Source organism: Panthera tigris, chromosome B3 (genome assembly GCF_018350195.1).
Source record: "Panthera tigris isolate Pti1 chromosome B3, P.tigris_Pti1_mat1.1, whole genome shotgun sequence".
In the NCBI taxonomy this organism is placed as follows: Eukaryota; Metazoa; Chordata; class Mammalia; order Carnivora; family Felidae; genus Panthera; species Panthera tigris.
The window spans coordinates 87,725,192-87,739,637 of record NC_056665.1 but is presented as its reverse complement, the minus strand read 5'-3'; the positions used below and the strand labels follow the sequence as shown (position 1 = coordinate 87,739,637).

At 38.6% G+C, this 14,446-nt stretch overlaps 1 protein-coding gene across 1 annotated transcript; it reads right to left on the bottom strand.

Annotated features, from left to right (window-relative positions):
• Positions 1-7,236: 7,236 nt before the first annotated feature.
• Positions 7,237-14,355, bottom strand: PNN (pinin, desmosome associated protein). Its single transcript, XM_007073704.3, has 9 exons — positions 14,156-14,355; positions 13,413-13,484; positions 12,951-13,019; positions 12,390-12,462; positions 12,196-12,290; positions 11,956-12,031; positions 10,803-10,958; positions 10,582-10,720; positions 7,237-9,889 (listed from the first exon to the last, which is right to left on the bottom strand). The coding sequence occupies exons 1-9, from the start codon at positions 14,266-14,268 to the stop codon at positions 8,325-8,327; spliced, it is 2,358 nt and encodes a 785-aa protein (XP_007073766.2). The 5' UTR covers positions 14,269-14,355; the 3' UTR covers positions 7,237-8,324.
• Positions 14,356-14,446: the final 91 nt, after the last annotated feature.

Below are 14,446 nucleotides of genomic sequence, written 5' to 3'. Positions count from 1 at the left end.
CTGCTTTTAAAAATTTTGTTCATGAACCTGATAAAATCTAGATCTGATAGTTTTAAGCCCAAGTCCCCTAGCCACTAGCAGCTCTTTTCAGTTTTTTGCTTGTCACAATTCATTCTTCACAGCTAATTAAGCTGAAGAAGCCTGGGAATAAATTTTGAAACAGAGGTTAATGAAGTTCTTTGCCTAGTTAAAAAAACAACACATAATTGGGGGAGAATTTAGCACACTAGATATTAAAACCTACCATAACACAACCTTAATGCAACAGCACTCAATTGAATAGAGTCTATAAATAGACCAATGAAAATATGTTAATTTGCTCTATGATTACATTTCAATATAGGGAGAAAGACAAAACTATTCAATAATTATATTGGGATTATTAATAGCAACTTTTTTGAAAAAGTTGATTCCTATATCTTTTTATTTAACGAATCATTTTATGATAAATTAAAAATTAAATGTAAAACAACCTGAATTATAAATGTCCTAGGAAGTATATTTGACTCTTTATTATGACAGGTAAGCTGAGAAAAGTGTCCTTGTTAAAAAACATTATTAAGTGATGGACCTTAAAATGCTCAAAAGACATACGAAAAAGATTAATTAAAAACAAAATATGGGGGCGCCTGTGTGGCTCAGTTGGTTAAGCATCCGACTTCGGCTCAGGTCATGATCTCACGGTTCGTGGGTTCAAGTCCTGCGTCGGGCCCTCTGACAGCTCAGAGCTGGGAACCTGCTTCGGATTGTGTCTTCTTTTCTCCTTGCCCCTCCCCTTGCTTGTGCTCTATCTCTCAAAAATAAATAAATGTTAAAAAAAAAAAAGCAAGAAATCTTAAAAGCATTTATGAGAGCCCAAGGAAACTGCTTTCAACTTAAAGGCAGAAGGTGAAAGAGTTTTTGCAGGGACAAATACCAAACAACTCAAATACTGTATCTGAGAAATGAATCAAAGGAAAAGAAATGAGATCCATAAAAATATCCCTTAAGAGAAGTAAGCATTTTATGCACGATAAAATTGATGTTGTGGATTGTTGGACCAGAAAAGGAAGAAGCCACAGGCACTGAACTTTCCATTTTAACTTAAAAATCAGGTGCCTTATATATACCATGAGAAATGTTTACATATGTTCATCAAAACACATGGACAAGTATGTTGGTAGTAGCACTGTTCATACTGGCTTCAAACTGTGTGGAAACCACACAAATGCCCATCAAGAATGGAATGGATGGGGTGCCTGGGTGGCTCAGTCAGTTGAGCGGCCGACTTCGGCTCAGGTCATGATCTCACGGTCCGTGAGTTCGAGCCCCGCGTCGGGCTCTGTGCTGACAGCTCAGAGCCTGGAGCCTGTTTCAGATTCTGTGTCTCCCTCTCTCTGACCCTCCCCCATTCATGCTCTGTCTCTCTCTGTCTCAAAAATAAATAAACGTTAAAAAAAAATGGAATGGATACACAGATTGTGGAATATGCACAAAGTGGAGTAATGCACAGCAAAAAAAGATAATTACAAACTGCAAAATTAATGAACCTCACAAACCTAATGTTGAACAAATATAAAAGAATCTGTTTATATAAAACATAAAACAGGCAATAACCATTATCTTGATTCCTAACAAAATGCCATGTTCATAGATTGGAAGACTCAGTGGGGTCAATTCCCAAATTAATCTGTAGATTCAAAGCAATTCAGTCAAAATCCCAACAATTTTTGTGTGTGTGGATATTCAAAGGGTGACTTTGAAATTTATATGAAAAAAGCAATAGGCAAGAATACCAGCAGAGTCAAGTAAAGCAAGGTGGAAGAATCTGCTCTGATATTAAGACTTAATATGAAGCTAAGGTATGCAAGACAGTGGTATCAACTCAAGCATAGAATAGACTAATGGAACAGATTAGAGAGCTTAGAAAGAGAACCATGAATATATGGATACTAGATATAAAAGGTGGTACTGCAGAGTAATGTAGAAGGCACAAACTTTTCAGTAACTGAGATTGGGCAATTTTACATTCACCTGGAAAAAAGAAATGAGAAATAACCCCCAAATCACAGCATACACAAAAACCAATTCCAGGAAAATAATCGAGTTACATGAGAAAAGGTAACACAGCTTCTTAAAGAGAAAATATGAGACTATTTTCTTGACCTTGAAATGAGGAGAGGCGCTTAATTTTTTAAATTTTTTTAAATGTTTATTTATTTTTGAGAGAGAGAGAGAGTGGGGAGAGGGCTAGAGAGACAGGGAGACACAGAATCTGAAGCAGGCTCCAGGCTCTGATCTGTCAGCACTAAGCCTGACACGGGGCTCTAACCCACCAACTGCGAGAGGAGAGGAATTTTAAATAAGACACATAAGGAATCAACCATAAAAATATGGATAAACTTAATATTATAATCAAGAAATCTTTTTTAAGTTTATTTGAGAGAGTGGGGGAGGGGCAGAGAGAATCCCTCCGGGTCCAGGTGGACAGGGCCAACAGCACAAAGCCCAATGCAGGGCTCGAACCCATGAACCATGAGATCAAGACCTGAGCCAAAATCAAGTCAGATGCTTAACTGACTGAACCACCCAGGTGCCCTACAAATCTTTTTTTTTTTTTTTTTAACTTTATATATTTATTTTGAGACAGAGAGCATGAGCAGGGAAGGGACAGAGAGGAGAGAGAATCCCAAGCAGGCTCAGTGCTGTCAGCACAGAGCCGGATGTGGGGCTCGAAATCATGAAACTGAGAGAGATCATGACCTGAGCCAAAATCAAGAGTCAAGACACTTAACCAATCGAGCCACCCAGGAGCCCCTAATCAAGAAATCTTAATAAAAAAAAATATCATTAAAAAAGTGAAAAGCCAAGCTACAAAGTAGAAGATATTTGCAGTGCATATATTCAATAGACTTATTTCCAGAATAAATACAGAACTCTTAAAATCAAGAAGAGACAGTCCCCAAAGAGGATATCTAAAGGTTTTTTTCAAAAGATGGAAAACATAACATTAGTCATCTAGAAAATCCACATTAAAAAATATGTAACTTGTGACCTAGTGATTACACTCTTAAATATACCATATATCCATGCATATGTTTACCAAGACATGAATGTTCTATAGCAGACTTGTAAGACCCTAAAATTGAAAACAATCTCAATATCCATATACTGGTGATAAATATTAAGTGACATACAAAAATGAGTCACAGAAACATGTGGGCGAAAGAAGTCAAAATACAAAATACATTATGATCTCATTTATGTAGAGTAAAAAAATAGGAGATGAAAAAATAAACCAATGTTGAGAATGCATGAATCACTTTCAAAACTATGAAGGAAACCAAGTAAGTGACTACCATAAAGTCAGGATAGCGTTGTATAGAAGATAAACTGACATACTGTAAAATTTTGAAATTCGAGCAAACAATTTTGAATCTGGGCAGCACTAAACTCCTGTCAAGAGCTAGGGGAAAGGCTCTTATAGAGCAGACAGGAAGCAAAGCAAGGAAATTATTTGATTGGCTATAGCTGAAGCAATTGCCTTATCTGTGAAAGCCAAGTTGGCTGTTTGTGATTGGCTGTCTGTAGGTTTTTCAATTTCCTAAACTTGAGGCACCTCAAGGAATTTACTGTTTTAGGTTTTAGTTTGCTGAAGTAGGCTGCCATGGATTAGAGCTTCCTTGTTTTATTACATGGTTATGGTAGGGCAGGAAAGGGAGGGAGAAGTCATTGGAAGGGATTCTTGGGTCCTGGCAATGTTCTAGTTCTTCACCTCAGCAATTACATAGCTGTCAGCATTCTAACAATTCATAAAGTTGTATATGCTGTTTTGTATACTTGTCTGTTAATCTCAATAAAAGAGCAATCTGTTTATCCATGTATGAGTCAGTTACTTAGGAATACATTTCCCAAATGATATCTAAGACCTTTATGGAAAAACATTAAAGGAAACTGAATAATGGAGATATTCATGTTCAGAGTTTGGGTCACTCCTAACCCACTCATATCCACTATCCCCAAACCTGTTCATTCTAGTCCTCATCTCAACTAATGGCAATTCATTTCTAGTTGTTCAGGTAAAATCTTTACTCATCCTGACTTCTCACAACCACCATAGTCCACCAGCATATGCCCTGGGAAATATCTTTACCCAAAACCTGATGACCACTTTTACAACTTAAACATCTTGGTTTAAGTCATTATATTTTGCCTAATTATTGCAATAGTCTCGTTTCTGTTCCTGCTCTTGGCCCCATTTCATCTTTTCTCAGCACAGCAGCCAGAGTAATTCTGTTAACATAAATTTTATTATCACTTCACCTAAAACTCCCTTTAGACTTAAACTGGCCTGTAATGCTTTGTACCAGCTGCTCACCTACCCCCATTACCTCTCTGAAATACTTTACAACCTTTCTCCTTGGTTACTCTGCTCCAGCCATAATGGCTCCTAGCTGCATCTTGGTTCACTGTTTGAAACAAGCATACTTTATGTGCTGGAAGAGACGCAACTAAAGTTGGAAAGACAGATTGAATCACAGAAGCCATGTTAAGGACTTGTTGTAATTTACTTATAAATTGCCTATAATGCACAAGGCCCCATCCTAAGTATTTGAAATAGAGCAATGGGTTAAAAATAATTTTAAAAACCTTGTTCTCGAGCGTGCATTCAAGTGAGAAGCAAATAAACCAAAGTACAATGTTAACTATATGATATAATGGTAAATGTTATGAAAATAAAGCAAGTGGACAGTGATGGCAAGTAGTGATTTTAAGAAAATCAGAGTAGGGGCGCCTGGGTGGCTCAGTCGGTTGGGCGTCTGACTTCCGCTCAGGTCACGATCTCGCGGTCCGTGAGTTCGAGCCCCGCATCGGGCTCTGTGCTGACAGCTCAGAGCCTGGAGCCTGTTTCAGATTCTGTGTCTCCCTCTCTCTCTGACCTTCCCCCGTTCATGCTCTATCTCTCTCTGTCTCAAAAATAAATAAATGTTAAAAAAATTAAAAAAAAAAAATCAGAGTACTCAAATGGCAATAGGAAGCAGTTGTAGGCATTTGAGTATCATTTTTTGGAAAAGATAATGCTAGGGGACATAAAAATATTTAAGAAATTTTCAGATTTCTCAGGTTTATTTTTTATCAAGTTGCAATCTTCTTCACTGACTTATTAGTACGAAGATCCAACCATGTAATTTGTTTTCTAGGCTAAGTGCTTTAATGGAATTACCTCAAGAAGGAAAACTGGTTAAGACTTTACTCAAGGATTTAAAGTTCTTCTTTTTTGGGGGGGGGGGGCACCTGGGTGGCTCAGTTGGTTAAGCAGCTAACTTCGACTCAGGTCATGATCTCACGGCTTGAGTTCAAGCCCCGTGTCCGGCTCTGTGCTGACAGCTCAGAGCCTGGAGTCTGCTTCGGATTCTGTCTCCCTTTTTCTCTGCCTCCCTTGCTTGCTCTTTCTCAAAAATAAACAATAAAAAAAAATTTTTTTAATGTTTTAAGTAATTGAACCCCAAAACATTTTAAGGACTTGTTCTGACAAACACTGGTTCGTGTTACTTCACCATATAATCATTAGTAGCTTTACTTTCAAATTTATGTCAATTTATAATTTATTACTTTGGTGGGATTTGTTTAATGTAATTACTAAAGTGTATTTGTGTATTTACTGGAGTTCTAGAAATAGTGCATAAATGAGCCCTATTTGGCAATACAACTCACTGAAGATAAAATTATCTTCTATGTGCAAACCTTGGGATTTCAGTTAATCAAGATGTTTCCTAAACAGCTCCTTTGATGTCTCCAAACTAATTTCAGTCCTTAGTCTTGAGCCCTATCCATCTTCTGCTTCTAAATTTTCCATTAACAGTAATTTATAACATCTAACAGGAGGACCCCATTATCTCTTTTCCCTAGGAAACTGTCATTGCTTTTACATTCTTCTTGTATCTTTGTAAGGAACCAATTACATGGTTCTCTGAAAATAAATTCCATATAATTTCACTACTAAGGACAAAGCATTAATTGGAAACATCAAAAAATCAAAGACACCCCCCACCACCACCACCAAAAAAAAAAAAAAAAAAAATCCTTCAGTTTTAAAAATGAAGTCTTCCATGGGTACCTGGGTGGCTCAGTCAGTTAAGTGGCTGACTTCGGTTCAGGTCATGACCTCGTGGTTCACAAGTTCAAGCCCCACATTGGGCTCTGTGCTGACAGCCCAGATCCTGGAGCCTGCTTCAGATTCTGTGTCTCCCTCTCTCTCTCAAAAACAAATAAAACATTTAAAAAAAAAAAAAAATCTTCCAATTTAGAAGTGCGTATCACTAGTTATAAAATTTTAAATGGAATTCTTGGGGTGCCTGGGTGGCTTAGTCAGTTAAGTATCTGACTCTGATCTTGATCTTGCAGTTTGTGAGTTTGAGCCCGCATGGGGCTCCACGCTGACCACCTGGAACCTGCTTTGGATTCTGTGGTCTCCCTCTCTCTCTGTCCCTCCCTTCTCTGTCTCTCTCTCAAAAATAAGCGTTAAAAAAAAGAATTTAAAATAGAATTGTGTGTGTGTGTGTGTGTATATATATATGTATATATATATATGTATATATACATCAAAATTTAAGATAGTTAAAAATTGAAATTCCAAAGATCTTTTTTTCTCTCCATGCATTACAGCCCCATTACCACTTTCAACAACTGAGCTTAAAGCCAAAATTAATTCCTGAAAAGCATCATGACAAGTGTTCAAGTTTTCCAGGTAAAAATGAGTGAAAATTTTTACAAAGGATCTTAATACATACAATTATTTTAGATTCATCTAATAAGGATTTTAAGAACCAGGTTACATTTACGGTCATCCCTTTTAAATTTTTACCAACCTTTTCCTTATCATGTTATACAGGATAAAATTTATACTGCATCCCAGAAATTATTAAAATCCCCGGATGAAGTTACTCGGTGGAAACTAGCCCAGGAACGCAGGTAGCTAGCTCTGCAGTTTCAAAAGTTCTACTCACTTACTGTTTCATAATTATTCCAAGAAGGGATTTTTTTTAGAGTACTTGAATATGTTCTCTTATATTTTTACAGTGCTGGAAATACTTATTGACATTTTCACCATCACCATTTACTTGTCAAGGGAAGAAATAATATTCAGTCAAGCCTAATACTAGTCGATGTTATGAACTCAAAGGCCATTTGCAATTAAAGTGCTCTCTTGTGTAAAAGCATCAAAAAGTTAATACAAGTACTAGTCTTAAGCAGTCACACAAGTCTAAGCCACATTTATTTGCACATGTATAGTAATGGCAACAGATACTCCAAATTCATACAAATTGATAAAACAACAAAGTTAATCACTTGGTACACTTGTGTGTTATCTTGCTTACAGATTCAAGTGTAGATGAACTTCCTTCATTCTGTAAACTTTCATACAATACTTAAACAAAAACTCTTGAAAACACATATTGGCATGTTTCAGTTAGAGCCAACACAAAAGTTAAGACAAGACCACAAACTCAAAAACCAAGTTTAGAGTATACTTTTCTACCTCCCTCCCCTACAAAGTGATTATTTTCTTCAATAGATGTATATGCTATATCACACAAGTAGCCATGGAGACAAAAGAATGATGCTCCCATAATCATGAAGAAAATGCCAACCAAATTATACTGTTTTAAGTTATCTACCAAATATATGATTTATATATGAGAAACAGGGGGAAATGCTTAGATTAAAATAACAAGGGAGATTAGAAAAAAATAGTAAATGACTTCGAGAACTATGTTCCCCCTGAAAACTGCAAAGATCTGACTTTGACAACTCAAAATAATCATCTAAGGCAAGTAAAAGTGAAGAAACCTTCAAAGACATTCTAATCACGTTCAGTATCTAGTGATAAAAGCTGAAAATGATATCAAGAGGGTATTTATTATACAAGTGTCAACGAGGACATCCCAAAACTAATGAAAGAAATGCACATTTATTTCTACAAAAGCAAAGTATGGTACAGAATTAGAAGGGAACAGACTTAAAGATTTACCTATTAAAATATACAGATTCTTACTGAAGAGTATAGGATTATTTAAAAAAGATGACAAGGGATGTTAATCTTTTTTTATTATTATTATTTTTACATATTTTGGAACCTCACATAATTTTGATAAATAACTCTTACAAAATTATGCAAAAAGTACAAGAATGTCTGGTAAACAAACAGTCTGTATTTTCCAAAAAGATTTTTTACAACATGCAATTCTTAAGGCAGCATCCTCCTTACAAGGAAAGGTAATCCTTTTACTCATCAAGAAATCTTCTGCTGCAAAGAATAGGCTAAGAAAGCCTGGCTTCTTCCATTAACGCCTTTTGTCTTTCCTGTCTGATTTTCGGTCTCTTTCACTTCTTGAAGATCTTTTGCCTGATCGACTACTCTCTGATATAGACCTCTTTCTGTCGGACCGAGAATTCTTATCCTTTGATCCTTTTGTATCTCTACTACTACCACCTTTCGAAGATTTGTGACTTCTTTCTAGTCCTGATGTATCCCTTCGCTTCCGATCCACGCTCCTTCTGTGCTTTCTATCTCTATTATGTCCCCGGCCCCTACTCCGACTTCTACTCTCACTACTACTAGTAGTGCTGCTGCTACTGTCTCTGCTGCTGCTGCCGCTGGTGCTGGAGCTGCTACTGGAACTACTTCGACTGCTACTGCTGCCACTGCTGGAACTGCTTCCACTGCTGCTACTGGTTGAGCTGCTACTGGAACTACTACTGCTACTGCTGCGACTTCTACTCTTGCTAGTTTTATTTCTAGCTCGACCTCTACTTCTGCTCCTAGTTTTGGTTTTGCTCTTGCTCTCTGGATGTACTGTTAAGACTGACTCTACCATCACCTCAGTGAGTTTTACAGATTCCACAGGAAACTCCTTCCTTTCAGGTAGTAAATGCCCTTGCTCCTGAATAACCTGAATTGGTGGCTGTAAAACAGCTAATGGCAAAGTCTCAGGATGAGAAAGAGGCTGAGGTTGGAGTACTGCTTGGGATTGGGGCTGGGACTGGGACTGGAGCTGGGGCTGGGACTGGAGCTGGGGCTGGGACTGGGACTGGGGCTGGGACTGGGGCTGGGGCTGGGGCTGGGGCTGGGGCTGGGGCTGGGACTGGGACTGGGACTGGGACTGGGGCTGGGGTTGGGGCTGGGGCTGAGGCTGAGGTTGGGGTTGGGGCTGGGGCTGGGGCTCAGGCTGAAGCTGAGGCTCAGGCTGGGGCTGAGGCTGAGGCAGGGGCTGGAGGTGAGCTACAGGCTCAGGCTGAGGCTCAGATTCTTTCTCTTCTTTCTCCTCAGGCTCATTTTCCATTTCTAGAGCACACGCATTCTCTTTCATGGGAGAAAGAGATTTACATTCTTTATCTGGCTCAACTTCAAATTCCATTTCTGGCTCCAGTTCTTTGCTAGTTTCATTTTCTGAAGGTTCTACACTTTCAACTTGATTGATTTCCATTACCTCCTGCTCAGTAATTACATTTTTGACACTCTCAACCATCTCTAGCACATCCATAACTTCGTCAGGTTGACTATCCTGCTGCTTCTCACTTTCCCTTATCTCAGTTTCCTCCTCCATCTTGACCTCCATTTCCTGTTTTTGTTCCTCCTCCTCCTGTTCTTTCTCTGCATCACTATGAACTATACCTATTTCCTTTTCCTCTTCCTCTCCTGCTTCCTCTATTTCTACATCATTGTGCTGATTACCTGTCTCCTCCAACTCTTCCTCTCGCTGAGCCACCTTACCCTCTTCTTGTTCCGCCTTCTGTTCTTCATTACGCACCACCTGATGCTCTTTTTCCTTCATTGATTGTCTTCTAGGCCTAGCCTCCATTTTATTTATTTGTTCTGCAAATTCGATGCGTCTACCTTCAAATAAAGCTGAAGGGTAAAAACATACATGTATAAATAATTAAAAATCCTCAAACTCACAATTTGACATTTAGTCACAAATTGTCATCAAGCTTTATCTAAATGTCTTTTTGTAAAGAGATAATGACACAAGACTGATTAGAGCCAAGTAATTACAAATTGACATAAAATGACACAAGCAAAGATCCCCCCAAAAACCTATTATCAGTAGGCAACTACACCACATTATCCAACTGATGGAAAAACAAAACAATTTTTTGCCATTTTACTTCATGCTGGATGAGAAATTTTGTTTGAAATACAATCATTTTTATGCTATCATATCATGCATTAATTTTTCTAATCCCAGAAAAACACTAATCATCTAATCACCATCTCAGTAGTGTCTATCCTTCCATGTGTGCTCTATGGATTACATCAATGTTCACTTTTGTCTTGCTTCATTAGCATTTATATCTGGCTAAAAACAAATCCTCTCAGACACCTAAGAAATCTATGTACATACTGCCTAAAACATGGTAAGTTTCAGGTTAAACTCCATCATAAATCAAACACTCCTGCTTCAAACCCATTACAATCTCACAGAATCTTTAAAAAAAAAAAAAACACTACTGATACACAAATACAGGAAACATGTATACGTTGAGTGTATCACCTTATTCGTTAAGAAAATTTCACTGTATCTCTACATGTACACTTACCATTCATTTTTCTCTGTGACTCTTCTATTAATTTTTGGGTAGCTGGACACATTCTTCCAGGAATATAGAACAAATGGGGCTTTGTCTTAGTTCTTATATATTTAATTATCTTGGCATTATGCTCATTCCATTCCTCTTGCTAAAGAAAAGGTAAAAGGTCAGGTTTTTGTAAACATGAAGGATTACCAATCTTAGAATTCCAATTCCGAACTACTACTCACCAGCTGCGCAAGCTCAACCTTCTGTTCTAAAAGCCGCAGTTCTGTCTGTTTAGCACGCCTCTCTTCAAACAGTTCTCTCCTCTCATTTTCAACTTGTTTTCTTTCTTCTTCTGCCTGCACTTCAAGTTTTTGTTCAATTTCCTGGCGCCTCTTTTGCTGAAAATAAGCGATTATCTTTAACAACTTATTACATACCGTGATTATATGAAACATTACTATTTTACTAAGTTATCTGTATAGGTTTCATATTTGCAATTCAGGATACCAGCTAAATCAAACTTAGTACTTAGCATTTGAAGCTAATCCCAATTTCTCTTTCATGAAAGACAGACTGAAGCCTTTCCATTTAAAAACTGAAATACCATGGACATTAGCCATACTATCAATAACTGTTCCATTTAACTTAACTTTTAGATAAGGTTCTTTCATAATTAACCTAAAAAAGAAGAGCACTGTCTTTGTAAGTTATCTTTAGTTATTCTTTCTCCCGAATCAAAGAATGTGACAGAAGGGACATCCTATTTTCGAACATGATGCTTTGAAGCCTTTTATATTCTCTAGGGAAGTTAACATATAAAAGCTATAATAGAACTTTATTAATCTATAACTGAATTGTTATCTCCCTTTCCACCACAGTTCTCCCTTGAGAATAACTTGGGTGTTCAACACCAAGGACACAGTTTTGTAGGTTTAATAAAACAAAAACTTCTACCAAGATTGCATAGTTAAACAAACTGTGGACGGCAGGGAATGTTTAGGCTTTTACTTCCAGAGTGCTATGTGAAATTAGTGAACTACAATGCTGATTGAGTTCCACTCCCTTGTTTGAAAGAAAGTACTTTGGGGCCTAAAGAATGACAAGTCTTCTCCAAGACCACAAAATAAGACTGTCGTAGAGCTGGGATCAGAACCCAATTCTCCTGAGTCACAGACCAAGGCTCTTGGCTCTATAAAGAGAAGTTCATTCTGTTACTTCACAGGACCTCAAAAAGACACCAGCTAAAAATATAACAAATTCAGGAACATTTTATAAGTTTTTTTCTCAGCTTCATTTTAGGCTTACAATTCAGTCTCAAGAGCATTTCCACTCTTTTCAAAACATGTAATAAACTACTTTGATAACTTAAAGGAAGCAAAGGAAAATTGTAAATACCCTTTCAGTAGCAACAGTGGATTCTTGTTTAAATTTCTGAAGAGTGCCCATCAACAAGCCAAATATTCGTCGGTTCCTAAAGAACAGAAAGAAAAATTCAATTTCAGTAGGTTCCACTTTTAAGCTCACCATTTCTTAAAAGAAACATACTACAGGCACTTGAACAATTTTTAAAGATAAATTTTCCTAAAATTGCATTATTTGACAGGAATTTTCTCACACATAAAAAACTAAAGATACCTTTGCTTTCCCTTTTCATCCATATTTTGATCCTGGATAAGGTCTCTACGTGTGCGTTCTTTGGAGGTAGCTACAACTGAAGACTGCAAAGCTGGCTGCAGGAGAAAACAAATCTCAGTAATTTAACAAGCATATTCAAGGGTGGCACTCCAAAACATACTAAGATGGTATAGAAAGTTCTTTTGATCTGTTACCTTTTTAACATCATCATCCTCTGGGTCGCTTTCTTGGCGTGATTCTCTTCTTGTCCGACGCTCCCCGCCCAGCCTAACATAGAAGAATTTTAAAGGCCAAATTTTAAAATTTGATTTAAGTGCATACCAAGGTCAAGTGATTATTTTTATTATGACTTATTTCTAGAAGTCTCATTTTATCAGTCTCCATCCCATTCTACTCTATCCTCTGGTAGTAAAAGGATAAAATGTGTCACCAATGCTTAATGCAAATATTGATATCCTGTGTTTCTCAAGTGGTTAAGTTTTTATAGTACAAAGCAAAAAAGTGGCACAAACTATTTTCTCAATCTTATTCTTCTCATGATCTTTATTTTGGTAAAATGTCTGTTATTGTTAGTGAAGAACTGAGTTCTGAGGGACATCGGCTTAGTTCAGTCAAACGTAAAGGGAACAGAATCAAGGGAAGTGGTATACTGCTCAACTCTAACAATAGAACAGTATTTATTAAATACTTAAACTTACATGCTACCTCAGAAAAGAGCATACAAGAATGTCTTCGGAACCTTTCCTCCAACGTACCTAGTGACTGCCCCTTCAAGGTCTCTCTGTTTGGCTGGGGGTCCTCCTCCACTATCTGAGAATCCACGCCTGCAATTAAAAATGTGCAACAGAAAACACTTGAAATTTAAGATAAATGATATTTCCCTTTAGCAACACAATTTGAGTTTTAAAAAAAACCCTTCTAATTATAGCAACCACAAACAAGCATTCACTCCAAGATGCTTTTTATCACTATTTTAAAAACCACAAAAATAAACCAAGTTTACACAAAGCTGGTAGTTAATGTATTCTTCAGTCTCTAGTTTTACATATAAATGAAGTTCCAAGACAAGTACACGGAAAACTACAGCTGATCACAGCTTTAAACAAAACACAAACATTTCTAACATTGACCCTACCACGAATCTTTAGACCAACACTTAATTTAGTATTAAGTCTGTACAATCTTAGCATGTAAATTAAGTCCTAAGAAAATCTTACCTCAGCAATAAACTACCACGTCCTCTACCTCCACCAGGACCAGAAAGGGCCAGCAATCTGGCTTGGATAGGCCTAAAAGATATTTACAAACCAGTAAGAAAACCATGTAGACTTATTTGATGTTACCCCACATTCCACGGATGCGATACATCAGAGAAAAATGACCAGAAAGGTTCAAATAACACGGTTTCAAATACACGTGCTTGAAACCAGACAGGAAATACTATTTTAACTCCCTTGTTTTTTACAAAACCAGCATCACAGGAATTATATTTACCTCATTGCCACTACCCACTAATAAGCTTGGATCAGGCCCGAATTTCGCCAACTCCAAGGAAGCTGCACGTGGGCAAAAGCCTGCGGGGGAGAGGCGGCGGCCCGCGTCCCAGGAGGGTCTCTGGACCAGCACCAGGCCGGGTAGCCGCCGGATGGGGAAGGGGCTTTGTGCTGCAGTTCCCGGCCTGCAGGGCCGAGGGCGGGAATCGGCAGCCCGGGCCTTCCAACACGGCAGGAAGCCATCCGGCATGGCTAGGACCCACTTTCCTTCCTCGCGCACCTGAGCCCCGAAACCTACGTCGAGGACCTGGGAGACTCCTCACCTCGTCCAGGACGGGGTTCTACCGCCGTCCCGGGAACAGGCCTCGATGTTCTAGTCTTCTCAAGGCTGGCCGCCCTTCCCGCCCCCAATTCACCCCAGCTTGCTAGCTATCTCTCGGACCCGGCATTTCTCATCCACCTCTTACCTCACGTCATTCGGATCCCGTCCGGTGAGCTTGCGAATATTTTCATCCACGTTCTTTAGGCTCTCTTTGGCCTTTTCTAGCTGCTCCTGCAAAGTTCTCACCGCGACCGCCATCTTCTCTCTGCAGCAGGCTTCCAGACTGCTCTACAGGCCGCGCCTGGCTGTGTCGCGCTGCGAGACGCGAGAGGACTGACAGCAGGGCCCAGCCAATGACTATAGGCGTTGTTTTTCGGCCTCAACCACTCAGCGTCCGGAAGGGGGAGAAGCTGACGGCCTCTGTGGCTCGGGGCCA

Bases quoted from the DNA above. Each gene is read 5' to 3' on its own strand.
- PNN (XM_007073704.3), bottom strand. From the start codon at position 14,268: ATGGCGGTCGCGGTGAGAACTTTGCAGGAGCAGCTAGAAAAGGCCAAA. The intron at 10,959-11,955 runs GTATTTACAATT...GCTTATTTTCAG, and splicing joins CCACTGTTGCTACTGAAAGG to CAAAAGAGGCGCCAGGAAAT. The intron at 9,890-10,581 runs GTAAGTGTACAT...TTTACCCTTCAG, and splicing joins GTCACAGAGAAAAATGAATG to CTTTATTTGAAGGTAGACGC.